Here is a 17,789-nt window from a genome sequence, read left to right as displayed (position 1 = left end):
CAATTGTTTGGGACTCCTTCCATCTTCAGTTTAAGGATTTCCTTATAACTTAAATTCTGCAAACTCTTTTCATTGCTTCTTGACATATTAGTACCTCCTCCCCCATTCTTTCTCTCCTCTCTTTCAAAATGCCTGTTAATATATTGGACATTTTCATTTTATATTGCAGGCTTCTTAACTCCTCATATTCTTTCTGTTTATCATTCTAGGCTGCTTTTTAGTTTTCCACAGATATATCTTCTAGTTCTCTTGTTTGAGCTGCATTTAATCTGATGCTTGTTACATACATTGTTTGAAACAACTTTTTTTTTATTTGAAAAGTTTTATTTGGTTCCTTGAAAAAATTGCATATCTCCCCATGACCCCTACTCCCAGACTACTTTGTTTTTAAAATTATGATCTCCTTTGCTTTTTATCTTTCTTTGTGCTACAGATTGTTCTATTATAAGAATAATCAAATTGGGACCCGTGGGTCAAATCTGGCCCATGGCCTCTGTTTGTACAACCCATGAGCTAAGAATCATTTTTTTTTAATTTATTGGGGTGACAATTGTTAGTAAAATTACATAGATTTCAGGTGTACAATTCTGTATTACATCATCTATAAATCCCATTGTATGTTCACCACCCAGAGTCAGTTCTCCTTCCATCACCATATATTCGATCCCCCTTACCCTCATCTCCCACCCCCCACTACCCACCCCCCTTACCCTCTGGAAACCACTAAACTATTGTCTGTGTCTATGAGTTTCTGTTTCTCATTTGTTTGTCTTGTTCTTTTGTTGTTTTTGGTTTATATACCACATATCAGTGAAATCACATGGTTCTCTGCTTTTCCTGTCTGACTTATTTCGCTCAGCATTAGTCTCTCAAGATCCATCCATGTTGTCACAAATGTTCCTATATCATCTTTTCTTACCGCCGAATAGTATTCCATTGTGTATATATACCACAACTTCTTTATCCATTCATCTATCGAAGGACATTTTGGTTTTTTCCATGTCTTGGCCACCATAAACAAAGCTGCAATGAACATTGGAGCACACGTGTCTTTATCTCTAAATGTTTTCAGATTTTTTTGGTAGATACCCAGGAGAGGGATTGCTGGGTCATATGGCAATTCTATTCATAATTTTTTGAGGAACCTCCACACTGCCTTCCATAATGGCTGCACCAGTCTGCATTCCCACCAACAGTGTATGAGGGATCCTTTTTCTCCACAGCCTCTCCAATACTTGTTACTATTTGTCTTGTTGATGATAGCCATTCCGATTGGGGTGAGGTGATATCTCATTGTGGTTTTGATTTGCATTTCTCTGATGATTAGTGATGTTGAGCATTTTATCATATGTCTCCTTGCCATTTGTATGTCCTCTTTGGAGAACTGTCTCTTCAGGTCTTCTGCCCATTTTTCAATTGGGTTGTTTGTTTTTTTATTGTTGAGTTTCATGAGTTCCTTGTATATTTTGGGTATTAGCCCCTTATCCGAGGCACTGTTTGCAAAAATCTTCTCCCATTCAGTTGGTGGCCTCTTTATTTTGTCGATGGTTTCTTTTGCTATGCAGAAGCTTTTAAGTTTCATATAGTCTCATTCGTTTATTTTAGCTTTTACTTCCATTGCCTTTGGAGTCAAATTCATAAAATGGTCTTTGAACCCAAGGTCCATAAGTTTAGTACCTATGTTTTCTTCTATGCAGTTTATTGTGTCAGGTCTTATGCTTAAGTCTTTGATCCATTTTGAATTAATTTTGGTACATGGTGACAAATAGCAGTCCAGTTTCATTCTTTTGCACGTGGCTATCCAATTCTCCCAGCACCATTTATTGAAGAGGCTGTCTTTCCTCCACTGTATGTTTTTAGCTTCTTTGTCAAAAATTATCTGTCCATATTTATGTGGTTTTATTTCTGGGTTCTCAATTCTATTCCATTGGTCTATGTGTCTGTTTTTCTGCCAATACCATGCTGTTTTGATTATTGTACCCCTGTAGTACAAGCTAAAGTCAGGGAGTGTGATACCTCCAGCATTGTTCTTTTCTTCTTAGGATTGCTTTGGCTCTTCAGAATCTTTTGTGGTTCCATACAAATCTGATGATTTTTTGTTCTATTTCTTAAAAAAATGTCATTGGGATGTTGATGGGGATTGCATTAAATCTGTATATTGCTTTGGGTCATATGGCCAGTTTAACTATGTTGATTCTTCCAATCCATGAGCATGGAATGTCTTTCCATTTCTTTGCGTCTTCTTCAATTTCTTTTAAAAATGTCTTCCAGTTTTCAGCATATAGGTCTTTCACATCCTTGGTTAAGTTTATTCCTAGGTATTTTATTCTTTTTGTTGCAATTGCAAAAGGAATTGTTCTGCATTTCTTTTCTGAGATTTCATTGTTAGTATATAGGAATGCAATGGACTTTTGTACGTTGATTTTGTAGCGGGCAACTTTACTGGATTTGTTGATTGTTTCTAATAGGTTTTTGGTGGAGTCTTTAGGGTTTTCTATATATAGCATCATCTCATCTGCAAAGGGTGACAATTTAACTTCTTCATTCCCAATTTGGATGCCTTTTATTTCTTTCTCTTGCCTGATTGCTCTGGCAAGGACTTCCAACACTATGTTGAAAAGCAGAGGTGATAGGGGACAGCCCTGTCGTGTTCCTGAACATAGAGCAAAGGGCTTCAGTTTTTCACCATTAATTATGAGATTAGCTGAGGGCTTGTCATATATGGCCTTTATTATGTTAAGGTATTTTCCTTCTATACGTATTTTATTAAGTGTTTTAATCATAAATGGATGTTGTATCTTGTCAAATACTTTTTCTGCATCAATTGATATAATCATATGATTTTTGTCCTTTATTTTGTTTATGTGATTATCACATTGATGGATTTGCGGATGTTGAACCACCCTTGTGCCCCGGGGATGAACCCCACTTGGTCGTGATGAATAATCTTTTTAACGCATTCTTGTATTCGATTTGCTAGAATTTTGTTTAGGATTTTTGCATCTGTATTCATCAGAGATATTGGTCTGTAGTTTTCTTTTTTTGTGTTGTCCTTCCTAGGTTTTGGTATCAGGGTAATGTTGGCCTCATAAAATGAGTTAGGGAGTACTCTCTCCTCTTCAATTTTTTGGAAGAGTTTGAGCAGGATTGGTATTAGATCCTTTTTGAAGGTTTTGAAGAATTCACTGGTGAAGCCATCTGGTTCCGGACTTTTGCTTTTGGGAAGGTTTTGGATGACTGATTCAATTTCCTTATTGATGATCGGTCTGTTTAGATTTTCCAGTTCTTCATGGTTCAGCCTTGGAAGGCTATATGTTTCTACGAACGTGTCCATTTCTTCTAGGTTATTGAATTTGGTGGCATATAGTCCTTCATAGTATTCTTGGATGATCCTTTGTATTTCTGTGGTGTCCGTGATAACTTCCCGTTTTTCATTTCTGATTTTGTTAATTAGTGTCTTCTCTCCTTTTATCTTAGTGAGTCTAGACAGGAGTTTGTCAATTTTGTTAATCTTTTCAAAGAACCAGCTCTTTATCACATTAACTTTTTCTATTGTCTGTTTGTTCTCTATTTCATTTAGTTCTGCTTTGATTTCTGTTATTTCCTTTCTTCTGCTGACCATGGGTTTCACTTGTTCTTTTTTTTCTAGTTCTTTAAGGTGTAACGTGAGTTTATTTATTTGGGATTTTTCTTGTTTCTTGATATAGGCCTGTAATGATATAAATTTCCCTCTTAAAACTGCTTTCGCTGCATCCCAAAAGTTTTGGTAGGATGTATTTTCATTGTCATTTGTTTCTATGTATCTTTTGATCTCTCCTCTAATTTCTTCTTTTACCGAGTCATTCTTTAAAAGTATGTTGTTTAATCTCCATGTGTTTGTGTTTTTTCCTGCTTTCTTTTTGCAGTTGATATCCAATTTCAAAGCCTTGTGATCAGAGAATATGCATGGTATGATTTCAATCTTCTTAAATTTGTTGAGACTGATTTTATGTCCCAATATATGGTCTATCCTTGAGAATGTTCCATGTACACTAGAAAAGAATGTATAGTCTGATGTTTTAGGATGAAGTGCTCTATAAATGTCAATTATGTCCATTTCATCTAATGTGTCATTTAGGGCTATTATTTCGTTATTTATTTTCTGTTTGGATGATCTATCCATAGCTGTCAATGATGTATTTAAGTCCCCTAGTATAATTGTGTTTTGGTCAATCTCTCCCTTTAATTCTGTTAGTATTTGCTTGGTATAGTTTGGTGCTCCTTGATTGGGGGCATAAATATTGATGACTGTTATGTCTTCTTGTTGCATAGTCCCCTTTACCGTTATGAAATGTCCATCTTTGTCTCTTGTTACCTTTTTCACCCTGAAGTTTGTTTCATCTGATATCAGTAGGGCTACATCTGATTTTCTCTGGATACCACTTGCTTGGAGTGTCAATTTCCACCCTTTCACTTTGAGTCTATGTTTGTCCTTGTAGCTGAGATGTGTCTCTTGGAGACAGCATATGGTTGGGTTTAGTTTTTTGATCCAGTCTGCTACTCTGTGGCTTTTTATTGGTGAGTTCAGTCCATTTACATTTAGGGTGATTATTGATATGTGAGGATTTCCTGTCATTCTATCTTTAGTTTTCTGGTAAGGCTGTGTCTCCATTGTTTCTTTGCCTTTTTGTTGTTGTCTATTATTTCTGTGTGGTGGTATTCTATGATGTTTCCCTCTGTTTCTTCTTTTATTACAGTATATATTTCAGTTCTGGATTTTTTTGAGTGGTTACCCTTAAGTTTATGTAAAAGAAAGTTTGATATTTAGAGTATTCCATTTTCTTCAGCACGCTTATTTTCTCCATTCCCATATTCCGGTTCAGGCCTTTACTCTCCCCCTTTTTATGTTTTGGTTGCCACAAATTGTCCCTGTTGATGGTGGTCGAATAGCTTCCTTTAGTATTTCTTGTAGTGCAGGTCATGTATTAGAAAATTCCCTCAGCTTCTGTATGTCTGGAAAGGTCTTTATTCCTCCTTCATATCTAAAGGATATCTTTGCTGGATATATTATTCTTGGCTCATAATTTCTCTCTTTCAATAGTTTGAATATTTGGTTCCACTCCCTCCTGGCTTGTAGAGTTTCTGCTGAAAAATCTGATGATAATCTAATGGGCTTTCCTTTGTAGGTTACTGTCTTCTTTTCCCTGGCTGCCTTGAGGATTCTTTCTTTGTCTTGATTTTGGAGAGCTTCAGTACAATGTGCCTTGGAGAAGGCCTGTTGGGATTGAGGAAATTAGATGTTCTATTTGCTTCTTGGATTCGAGGATCCAGTTCTGTCCACAAGTCTGGGAAGTTCTCATCGACAATTTTTTGAATATATTCTCTGTTCCCTTCTCTGTTTCTTCTCCTTCTCGTATGCCCATTATTCTTATATTGCTCTTTCTGATGGAGTCAGAAAATTCTTGTAGCGTTCTTTCATTTATTTTAAGTCTCAAGTCTTTTTCTTTTTCCTCTTCCATCTGTAATTTCCAGGTCTCTATCTTAAATGTCGCTGATTATTTCCTCCATCTGGTCAATTCTACTACCTAAGCTGGTGAGTTCGTTCTTAATTTCTTCTATTGAGTTCTTAATCTGCAGAAATTCTATTTGGTTCTTTTTTTAAAATTTCAATCTCTTTCATAAAATGCTCATGCTGTTCTTTGATTTTGTTTCTGAATTCATTAAACTGCCTTTCTGTGTTTTCTTGCATCTCGTTGTGTTTTTTCAGAACTGCAATCTTGAATTCTGTGTCATTTAAGTCACATATTTCCATATCTTTAAGTTCCTTTTCTGGAGACTTTTCACTTTCTTTCTGAGCTGTCTTGTTGTGTTGGTTATTCATGGCAATTACTGACTTATTATTTCTCTTCCTAGACATCTACAGGAGTGGCTTGTGCTACAGGTTGATAGGAAGTGGTCTTTCTTTTGTTTTCCAGTACTTGTTGGTAGGATGTTTTATTTTCTCTCCGACTGCAGCCTTTTTTTCTCTCTCACACGGTAGTGCTATGTTTTCTCTGCACTATTCCAGCTTCTCACACAATGGGGGGATTCCGTGGGATATGGGCTTCTCCTCTGTTAATCGTTCGCGTGGGTCACAGGGTGCAGTGTCTGTGTGGGTATGCGTAGAGCTTTTGAAGTTCCAAAGGTCTTCCTGCACCAGATTCAGAGCTGTGTGTTTCAGCAGTTCTGTTTACTCCTGCGAGGATCGCCCAGATAGGTGGGTCCAGTGGCGGGGTGAATTGTGACAGGTGGCCCAGAGCAATGGCAGCGACCACCACCACAGCTGGTCCTGCTTCCACAGCTCCCTCCCCTTTGCCAGAACTAGTTGGGCTGCGAATCTGTGTCTGTGGTCCACAGTTCGCACAACAGCAAGTATTCTTTTCTTTTGATCTGAAACTGCTACTCTTCCGCTTCTAGCACCAGGCATGTGGGTGCGGGGTGAGATCTGGGAGGGTAGCGAGGGGGCAGCTAGTCTCAGTGCCTAAGGCTTCCGTTCTCTGCTCGGCAGTGAGGGCTTAAACCACCGTTTTCAGCCTTCTTCCCTCAGTCTTTTCTCCGAGGTCTCTGCCGTGAATGTTGGGTTCAGCCGTGTTATATGCTGTCCCCTCAGCCCTGTGGGTCATAAACGGAGCCCTAGCAGTCAGAGTTCTTTCCTATCCTGCAGCTGCGGTAGTTCTAAGATGCAGCGAGTTCGGAGCACTGAGCTAGGTCTGCATCCTGCTCCCGCCCCCGAGGCTCCATCTCCGCACTTCTCCCTTCCCTCCTCCCCCGCTTATCCGATTCGCCCACCTTTCGGTGAATTCAGTAGTGGGCCTCTTCATCTTTCCTGCCTGCTATGCAGGGAGTCCTTTGTGGAGTTATAGTTGTTCGATTAGTTGTAAATTTTAGGGGAGATTTACAGAGGCTCACCTCATGCCGCCATTTTGATGACATCTCAATCAAGAATGATTTTTACATTTTTAAAAGGTTAATACAAAAATGAAAGAAGAATATTTGACAGAGATCATATGCTGCCTTTAAAATCTAAAATATTTACTTCATCCTTTTTTTTTTTGTTTTTTAAACAAAACATTTGTCAACCACTATTCTTTTATCACCACTTCTTGGTTTGTTAATCCTTCTGATTTTTGCATCTAGTCATTCCACCTTATGAGTGAGTGAATGTGTGTGTGTGTGTATGGTTTTATTGTTTTTATTGTGAACTCATCTTTAATGTGGGTTCTGAAAGGTTAAGGATTCCCACAAGAGGGGAAGTGTATTATAATTCTGAAGTCTTTGGGTGTAGCACATACTGGAGTCTCAGTAACAGGAATCATACTGGGAAAGAGTCAGCTGAGACTGGGCTAATCGTTGAGATTAACAGGAGATCACTTGGGCAGGGAGACTGGCTCTTAGCAGATTACTCATCTAGATTCTTAAGGTTGTTCTGTAGAATACACAATCAGGGCACTGGCATCTGGACTGGCCAGAATGACAATTCAGTAGCCAAGCAAGGTTCTAACACCTTTGGGGAGATCTCACAATATGCAGCAGCACCCCTGCCATCTACTGTGTACTCTGGGCCTAGTATCAAGTAGGTACTCAATAACAATTTGGTGAGTGAACGGATGGGGGAAGAAATGAAAATCAGGTTCTTATTTTGGGTAGTGGTAACTATCAGGTGGGTATCTGCTGCAAACCTTTGCCCTAGACTGCTAAGCAGATAGGAGGAATCTAGAGAGACACCTCTAGTAGCTTTGTTGATTTCTCTGGAGTTTTCTACATAAACATATCATCCGCAAATAGAGGCAGTTTTACTCTTTTTTTGTGATCTTTATACCTTTTATTTCTTTTCCTTGCTTTATTGCGATGGCTGCAACCTCTAATTGTTGAATAGCAGTGATAAAAATGGACATCATTGCTTTGTTCCTGATCTTAGGGAGAAACAATTCAATCTTTCACAATTAAGTTTGATGTTAATTATAGGCTTTTTGTTGATACACTTTATTTCTAGAAACTGATACTTGAATTAGGAGGCTTGATCAGATTCAGGTTTAGTTTTTTTGGCGGGGGACAAGACTACAAAGGTGTAATTTTATCAATAGATGTGATATCTGGTTGTATCTTTTTGTAATATTAGCAGCCATTATCGATTGTTGCCTATATCAATTATTACATTATAGGTTACAAATGGTAATATTCTAATTTTGTTAAGTTCTTCTTTATTTGCTGGGATAATTCTATGGAGAGAATTTTTCTTCATAAACTATTTGGTTACTTTACTGTACAGTTCCTATAGGAAGTACAGAGAAAGCCTTGATTTTTTTTCCCCCATTTATCAGTTTTCAGAATAGTGAGTTGATTCCATATCATTCTCCAAAGGTAAGAAATGTTTTTTATTTACTTAATTTTATTTTATTTTTTAGCAAATGCTTTTTAAAACATAAGTTATGAATTCGCTATGTGCTTCAATGCATTCAGTTGTCATTTTTATAGACTCTAAATAAGTGTGTACTTTTCTATGTTCTTTTTGGAACTTGATATTTATTTCACTTTTCCTCTAGGTCTCTTGTTAGGTCTTTATTCTATTTATAATCCATGTTTTCCACTAAAATCTGAGAACATAAATACACTTTTACTTGCATGAGTAAGGACAAAAGGAGGATATAATAAGAGGCTTATTTCTAATATCTGTGAATAAAGAATGGTACTGTTTGCCTTTGAATTATACTTCATCTACATGGCATCATATTCTAAGAAACCTTGGAATTTTGTGGGTAAAACCACAGAAGTTAAACTTTCCTTTGATTGGAACCTGCAGGAGAATAAGTTTTTGGTGTCAAGGCTCTTATGTTAGAGGTGATATATGTCAGAATACAAGTCATAATTTTAAAAGTTTCTTGGTAAAAATCAATCACTGGAAAACCCTTCATATTCCTGTATAACAACAGAGGAAAAAGTCTCTCTGACATACATTGTGTATTTTTGATGTAATGTTAACTTCATGTGGTTTTAACTGTTTGACTTGAGGTGTGTATACATAACCTTCTGAACACTCATTTAGCTTATAATATGCCAATTTCCTAACAATTATTATTGTTCTAAAGTATAACATTTCACTGTTCAACATCAAATATGTACACAAAGGGAATTAAAATTTATGGAGTTTCATGAGCTTAGCACAGTGTCTCTACATAGTAAATGTCAAAAATGGTTTCTTTTCTATTAGCTTTATTGTTGGTTTTTTGCCTGATTATAAAAATAATGTTGCAAAAATTTAACAAAATAGGAATCACCATAATCCTGCCTATGAAGTTATATATTACATTACATATCTAGATCTTCCTCTCAGTGTAGATACTTTCAAAGACATATTTAGATCTTGAAGGATATTTACATTTACACTTTACCAAAAAGTACAGGGGAATTCCTTCAAGTAAAATGCCAGATAATTTTTTAAAAACTTTGATAATTTTTGAACAGTTTGTATTTTTGACAATGAGCATATATTGTATGTGTATACATAATATACACATATGTGTGTATGCACATGTGCATGTATATATAAAGGGGAGGGGGAGGAAGAAGAAAGGGAGAGAGGTCTATATATGAAGAGAAATTTTATGAAATGAAAGGCACCAACATGGTTTAACAATTACAGATTATTTTTTTTAGTGAGATTTGTGAGTGCCTAACGTCTATCACAAAACATACTAGCTAAACAGAAAACTGTGTATCATAGCACTTTGTATTGGTTAAGTTTCGTGAATTTATTTAAAAGAGGTTGTTTCATTTGATAATCTTAGCCCACATTTCTTTGTGATTGCTAATAACCTCCTGTCTCATTTACCAGTATGTGTGTGTGTGTGTGCGCGCGCGCACATGTGCATGCAGGCCCACAGTCATATCTGCGTGCAAATTAATGACATGAAAAAAAGTTACTTTATCCCTGTTCCCGTTAGAGAATCTGAGTGGATCTTAGAGATGCTTCTTCTTATGCTGTGATTTTTTTTTTTTTACCATAGGATGTAGTCATACTTTAGTCTCAGTAGATGCTAAGATCATTTGTCCCTTTATGTGAATTAATGAAGGACTTGATTTTCTAATGAATTAACAGAACACCTTTGGTAGGAAATTTTTTTTTTTTTTTAAAGAACAGGACTTTATTGGGGGAACAGTGTGCACTTCCAGAACTTTTTTTTCCAAGTCAAGTTGTTGTCCTTTCAATCTTAGTTGTGGAGGGTGCCGTTCAGCTTCAAGTTGTTGTCCTTTCAGTCTTAGTTGTGGAGGGCGCAGCTCAGCTCCAGGTTCAGTTGCCATTGCTAATTGCAGGGGGCGCAGCCCACCATCCCTTGCGGGCCTCAAGGAATTGAACTGGTAACCTTGTGGTTGAGAGGACGCGCTCCAACCAACTGAGCCATCTGGGAGGCAGCTCAGCTCAAGGTGCCATGTTCAATGTTAGTTGCAGTGGGCGGAGCCCACCATCCCTTGCGGGACTCGAGGAATTGAACCAGCAAATTGTGGTTGAGAGCCCACTGGGCCATGTGGGAATCGAACCGGCAGCCTTCTGAATTAGGAGCACAGAGCTCCAACCGCCTGAGCCACCGGGTCAGCCAGGAAATTTTTTTAAAGAGATGGGAAGCAGAAGTTCAGATGGTGGAGGAATCATTTGAGGGAAAAATGTTTATTAAAAAAGATACTTTGTAAAGGTCTTTTATATCTACTGTTTTCCTTTGGGTTAGAGGATGTTGCCGTTTTAATAGTGAAATTAATTTTATATATAAAAAGCATTTCAAGTGGCATTTACTAGGTTTCGAAAAAGGTTTATCCCTCCAATATTTGTCAAAGTAGTTTTTTTACATTTTGTACTTCTAAGAAAATACCAGGCTCTTTCTTCAGAAATCTTTTATTTGAACTTACTAACCTATAAATGAAATTTCCTTTGTCTCTACTTTTGCAGGCAGTTTCTACTTTTAACAGGTGGAGACTGTAATAAAATTCTAGGCAGTGTTCATCACCACTATGCCTACCCTTTCTTAGTGTGTGTGACTGGTCCAAATTTACCACAGAGGGTTAAAATGCATTCATTCTTTAGGAGGACAGAGAGTATTCACCCCTGAAAGCAATGTAAATTACTATGAGAAAGTGGGAGAAGTGCTATTTTATTAAGTCACTTTACAGCTGTTGATCTGTTGTGGCACTTTCAGTGAAAAGTAGGTTGGGGGAGAGTTAGACTGTCCCCAGCTGGCTAGATTTCGCCCATGCATCCAGGTGTGTGGGTGCCAGAGGGAAATGAGAGACCAAGGCCAATTGAATATAAACAAAGAAATTATAAAAGAGTTTTTTTTAGTGACCCAACCATGGAAATGAGACAGAACCTTAGCAGATTCCTAGGTAGACAATCTATAGTCCTATATTATATAAATCATTCGTATGAAATAGTGTTTTCCTTTCATTTTTTTGTTTCCTTTTGAGATAAGACAGTCATGTGTTCCTTTATTTTCTGCCAAATCTCATTACTAAAATTATTAGATTGCTCACACAAGTCATTTCATCCATCACTGAATTATTCTCCTGTACGACTACTTCTTAAGTGGTGCATAGGGGTGTTTTAATACTCGTAAGACAAGGCAGATGTTTAGTACTGCTTTTCCTCAACTATTTTTGGTTTCCTTGGATTTCTAGGATGTGGGGAGCATCTTGTACGCACCATACTGGCTAGAGAATGTTCACACGCTTTGCAAGCTGAAGATGCTCACCAAGCTCTGTTGGAGACTATGCAAAACAAGTTTATCAGTAAGTATGACATTAAGAAAATTACATCCTTCTAAATACAGATTGCTTTATTGAGCTGTAAGCTCCATGATGCAGGTAGCACATTGGAATTGCTAGATCTAGGTCCAGGACCTAGCATAGACCTAGACCCTCAATTAATATTGATCATGAAAAGAATTCCATCACAGTAGTAATACTACAGCATGAAATTTGCCATATAACTAATCTAATGCCCAAGCTGTGAGACGTTGTCTAGGATTCGAGTGATATGCAATAAGATATAATTATACTAAAACAAAATTCAAGGGACAACTCCCTTTAAAAGTTTTTAAACATAATTTGACTCATTTTTTTTAAGTCAGTGTTTTAAAATTCAATATTCATGAATCCAGTGCTGCCACATAGTTGTATAAGGTTGAGTTGAAATTCTTCCCAGGCTCATTTGCCAAGCCATGTAAGGGTTAAAACTACTAGGCGTAGTCTGCTTTTCCCATCATTTAATGTTGAGCTTACCACTATGCAAAGATTTGTGACGTAGTGTAAGAAATATAAAGCATAGTTAAATATAAGTTAGAGTGATTAGCCACGAACATGTAAATTAGAGAATGAGTATCACAGGGTTAATCTGGGGGGAGGGGTGTATATGCACTTAGAGAATTAAGACAACAGGATCCAATAAGGTGCTAACTGTGTGGTGAGGAAAACACTGACAAAACTATGGGAAGAAATAACCCCCAAACAACTAGTGGATGGAACTGTCCCCCAAAGGCTCTGGGGTTAGTGGGAAAAGAGGAAAAAGACAGGAACTTGAACACAGACATGACAGTGGAGTTAGGCATGGTGAGGGCTAGGAAATTGTATGATGCTTTCCTGGGAAAGAATATTCCCAGTGTGTGGCAGGGCTGGATGGCCAGGTGAGGCCAGGTCACAGAGGGCCATAAAATCTCAGCGTCGTTTATATTTGATCTGATAGAAAAAGAGAACCCTTACGTGTTCTTAAGTTTACAAATAAAATGGTGTTTTGGGGGAGGGTTATAGAGTAGAGCTACAGTTGTCCAAGACTATCTCTATAGAAGAGAGAGACATTAAGGGCTAGGTACGGTTCAGGGGAGGTGAAAGTGAAAATGTCAGTTTTGATAGTAGGAGGATGTAGCCCTCTGGGTCCATTCAGGAGACAGAAACCATACATTAGGTTAACCAGGGGAGTTTCATATGAAGAATTGTTAACTATGATGGATGTAATTATAAGGATACTGTACGTGGTACTTGAGAGCTGAGAGAGTGTCCCAGGAAGGACATGCTTGGAAGGGGCTCAGCCTTGTTGGAGAAGGTATGGTTTGGCTACCAGGTAGCAGTGACGTTCACTAGTTTGGTCTGGAGTTGCTGGGCAAACAATAGGCCATACCCTGGAGTGCATACAGGGAGCAGACAATCTGCACTCAGTGGCTCTGTGTGCAATGGGAGACCAGCTCTGGGCGGGGCAGAGGGCACACAGGCCACAGGAGGCTTGCAGAGGGGCTGACTGCTTGGTGTTTGACACTCTGGGCCACAGGGCTGCATGCGGGTTGAGTGGGGCCTTGCCAAGGTAATCCTGATAAGTGACGATGTGCAGCCACTGGAAGCCTCTGGTTTCCTTGTTGAGAGGGCTGCTGTCAGATTATCGCCAGGCCCAGGCTGCAAGGTCACACAGATAAGCTGCATTTGGGTCTGCGGCTGGGGCAGACTTTACCAGCATCCTCACACCACACTGCTTCTCCTCTCAGCACGTTCTAGAAATTGCAGGAAGGTGCCTACTTTAACTCCGTTTATGTTCTGTAACTTAGGTTAATGCCTTTGTCTTCTTTCTGCCAGTCCCCTCCTTGTAAGCCTCGTCTTCTTTTACGTGGCACTTTATATTTGTTGGTTGCCCCTTCTAGCTCCACTGGGCAGTATCTGGATTCCAGGGAGCTTCGGTGTCATTGTGGGAGGGAACCATCAGGTTCATGGTCACCCTCCTCCCAACTGTTGGCTTCTGCTGAGACGGGACTTGCCCTCCGCCTACCTGTGGGCTACTGGCCACTGTTGCTATTGAATTCACTGTGGTGTTCATGGTCTTTTTGTTGCCTCTGGCTTCCTCAGTACTGACAGCAGATGCTTGGGGTAGTGGAGTCAGGTGGTCTGAAAACTTGGACTAACCAGTGGGATTGTCAAGTCCTCATGGCCCAAGCATATAAGGCTACTTTTTCTACTTTACTCTTACTGACCTAAGGGGTGGCAGGGGAATGGACGCCCTCTATGTGGCTTTCTGTCTCTTTAGGTCTCATCTATTCTTGATCCTCCAAATCTAGCTAGGGATGTTTTTACTGTCTCCTCTTTTTCCTCCACCCTCAAGAGGGATAGGAATCCATACCAATGATTGATTTTTTTCCTTGTAGTTTTCCCACAAATATCCAAGTGTCCAATCACACCTCCACCCCAGCCCTTTGTTTAGGGTACTGGTGGAAACCTGCTCCAAACTATTTTGCCAAAATTTAGGCTTACTTACTCAAACATATGTCATCTTAAATTCTCTACTTACAATTTACCAAAGTCCACTTAGAAGCTCAGCTAACTAAGCATGCAACTATGGGATAAGTGGAAGTTTTCATGGGTGGGGATAAAACTGAATTTCACTATTGTTCAGGCCTTTAATAAGTATCATGCCCTGTTAGGAAATGTTTTTAGGGAAGAAAGAGAAAGAAAAACAGATTATGAGCAAGAAAGAACTGGATTTATTTATCTGAAGGAAGAACAGAGTGAGTAACTGGAGAAACATTTCAGTACAAAGAGATTTTGTACGGATGCTTTCTTGGAATTATTTGAACTGAGGTTATGAAGACATAAATAATGGTATTAGCTATATGCATTTTAATAAAAATTGCCCGATGGCAAAATGTGAACCGAGGAATGTGTTACATACAGGACTTTGAGGTCTACCTCTAGTGATTTTCCAGAAAAAGGTTGATTACATTTACGTTACTACATCCTCAAATACATCAGAATCAGACTGTAGGTTTTATTGTTCTTTTGTTTTAACAGTTAATCATTGTTGAATGCTGAATAGCATATATGATTTATATAATTTGTTATTTGTTACTTAGCTATACTAGAGGCATTCTCAGAACATTAGTAGGAAGGAATGTAAGAGGTGAAAACTAGATACTCAGGAGAAGTTAACTTTCTGGAAACGCTGTGGTAGGTGGGTAATTATGGCACATGATAACTTTCTACTTGTTGAGAATGACCTAGAAACAACAGATTCACTAGCTAGCTTGACTTCTCCAGATTTGGGTCCATGCTAAGGAGTTCTCAAATTCCACTTCTTTCTCTCCTGCTGCTTTCTTGTACTCTCCTCTTTAAAACTACTTTCCTATTTAAATCTACTCAGAGAGTTGGACTGCAATATTTCATTTTGCCACTAGATCCAATGACCTAATGAATATTGAACACCATCTTAAATATTCCAGGCTCATGGAAAGGAGTAAGAAACTTTACAGCTCATCTTTTTGAACCTGCTCATTTAATAGTTGAAGAAACACAGTTTACAAGAAAGAGTTCAGTGAGTTGCCTAAAGTCACCTGATTAGACAGTGGGTGTTGGTTTTACAAGATCACACTGCCTTTTTTTTTTTAAAGTAAAATGCATGTGAAATACAGAAAAACAGTGTCCTGGGTATTAAGACAGCTGGATTCCACTTTCAATTCTGTTTCTGACTCACTGAACGTAGCAAGTTACTTAAGCTGTTTTATTAAAACACACACACACACACACCCAACAAAAATCACCAAAAAACAAAAAATGAGAATGTTAGACAACAGACAGTTTCTAAATTTCTTCACCGTGCTAATCTGTGAATTTTCTACTGGATTCAACCTGTAAATATGAAGTCCTATTTAATCAGATGATGTGGAAATGGGATTGGAAAATGAAGATTTTCAGGAACCACTTGGGAATTTTCAGGAACCACAGATGATATTTACAAAGTAGTTAGAATGAAAGAAATGGAATTTACCAGAGACCTAGACGAGGTTGGGTTCTTGCCTCTTTTAACACACTGGCCGTGAAATTAATTGTCTGTTTTAGGACGAATCTCTTTCTTCCCAGATTTCTCATGTGTGAAATGAGGAGCTAGGTCTGGATGGTCCCTAAAGTCCCTTCTAGCTTGAAAATTCTATTTGATCCTTGGTTTAGGTCCCAGACCAATATTAACTATTTGTATTGTACAGTTGTAAATCATATTAGTCCTTAATTGAAATTATAAATTAAAACTATTAATGGTGGATTTCAGGTTCCTGTTTGAAGTGATTTGGTTGAAATCCTTTCTGGCAATGACTGAGATAAGCTAGCAACTAGTTTTGGTTTTGTGTAAAGACTTCACAATATTCTTCCTTTCTTGCTTCCTTTGTTTTTCCTTTAAAAAAGATTTGCATAAATAATATGTCTAGAGATTTTCATTGCAATGTATGCATAGAAAAATTTTATAGAATAATCAAAACTGATACCTCCTTTCCATTTACTCTAAGTCCCATTTCTCTTGCTAGAAAGGACCACTGCTGACAATTTGGTATGTGTCTCTATAGTCTGTCTGTCTCTCATCATTTTAAACACTTATGTAGAAGATATTTCTAATACGTTGTTTTGTAACATACTTTTCACTTAATGTGTGTTGATGCTCGTAATATGTCAGTATATATAGATTTATAGCTGGGTATTCTGTGGTTCCATAATTTATTCATTCCGCTACTGAGAAAGAATCAATTTGTCTGTAATTTTCATCTGTATCGTTTTACCATGTGTGAATACCTCTTCCTTAATACTTAAATTGAGAATTTTATTCAGTACCATTTTCTCTTCTTTTGTAGCATACAAATTATACTTCTTTTTAAAAAGTGTTTTAGTGGTGGTGCTAGAGTTTGCAATATACATTTACAGTACTGTACCACTTCATGGGTAGTGCAAGTACCTTAATATAATATTGCTCTCTCGTCCCTTATATCATTGCTGTCATTCGTTTCATGCATACATCAGCATACACACACACACACACACACACACACACACACACACAGTCAAATGCATTATTGCTATTATGATTAAGAACAAATTGCTATCTGATCAGTTAAAAATAAGACTTCACTTATTCCTTTTGTAATGCTCTTTCTTCCTTTATGTAGATCTGAGCTTCTGGCTTATATCAATTTCCTTCTCTCTGAAGAATTTTTTTTAACCTTTCTTACAAGGCAGGTCTACTGGCAACAAATTCCCTCAATGTTTGTCTGAAAAAGTCTTTATTTCTTCTTCACTTTTGAAAGATGATTTTTGCAGGCTACGGAATTCAAGTTTGGTGTGTGTGTGTGTGTGTGTGTGTGTGTGTTTTCTCGACACTTTCAATATTTCATTCTACTCTCTTCTTGCTTCCATTGTTTCTGTGAAGTGGGATGTCATTCTTATCTTTGCTTCTCTATGGGTAAGGTGTTTTTTTCCTCTGGGCTTTTCCAAGATTTTTTTCTTTATCTTCGATTTTCTTCAATTTGAATATGATTTGCCTAGGAGTAGTTTGGGGGAATTTATCTTTCTCAGTATTTTCTGAGCTTCCTAGATCTGTGGTTTGATGTCTGACATTAATTTTTGCACGCCTCATTGCTCTTCCAGTTTTAGAAGTTTCTACTGAGATATTCTCAAGCTCAGAAATTCTTTTCTCAGCCATGTTCAGTCACATCAAGGCATTGTTCATTTCTATTACAGCGTTTTTGATCTCTAGCATTTCTTTTTTATTCTTTCTTAGAATTCTCAGTGCTCTGCTTGCATTAGCTATCTTTTCTTACATGTTATATATCTACTTGTTCATTAGTCCTTAGTGTATTAATTATAGTTGTTTTTTTTCCACATATGGTACCTTTTTCCTGTTTTTATTTACTTATTTATTTTTAACTTTCTTTTATTAGTTTCAAGTGCACAAAGCAATGTAATAATTAGACATTTATCATTTATATCCCTCA

At 37.7% G+C, this 17,789-nt stretch overlaps 1 protein-coding gene across 9 annotated transcripts in view; it reads left to right on the top strand.

Annotated features, from left to right (window-relative positions):
* Positions 1-17,789, top strand: part of TASP1 (taspase 1) — a 251,926-nt gene that overhangs the window by 144,414 nt on the left and 89,723 nt on the right. For all 9 annotated transcript variants that reach the window (XR_002139222.2, XM_019752062.2, XM_019752061.2 and 6 more), the window contains one exon: positions 11,683-11,793. Coding sequence is in view for 8 of the 9 variants with exons in the window: in XM_019752062.2 (XP_019607621.1) it covers positions 11,683-11,793 (111 nt within the window). In the remaining variant the exon portion in view is untranslated. The remainder of the gene's footprint in view (positions 1-11,682; positions 11,794-17,789) is intronic.

The sequence above is a fragment of the Rhinolophus sinicus genome, linkage group LG13 (assembly GCF_036562045.2).
Source record: "Rhinolophus sinicus isolate RSC01 linkage group LG13, ASM3656204v1, whole genome shotgun sequence".
In the NCBI taxonomy this organism is placed as follows: Eukaryota; Metazoa; Chordata; class Mammalia; order Chiroptera; family Rhinolophidae; genus Rhinolophus; species Rhinolophus sinicus.
The sequence above is the reverse complement of the archived record's forward strand: the minus strand, read 5'-3'. Positions and strand labels throughout refer to the sequence as shown.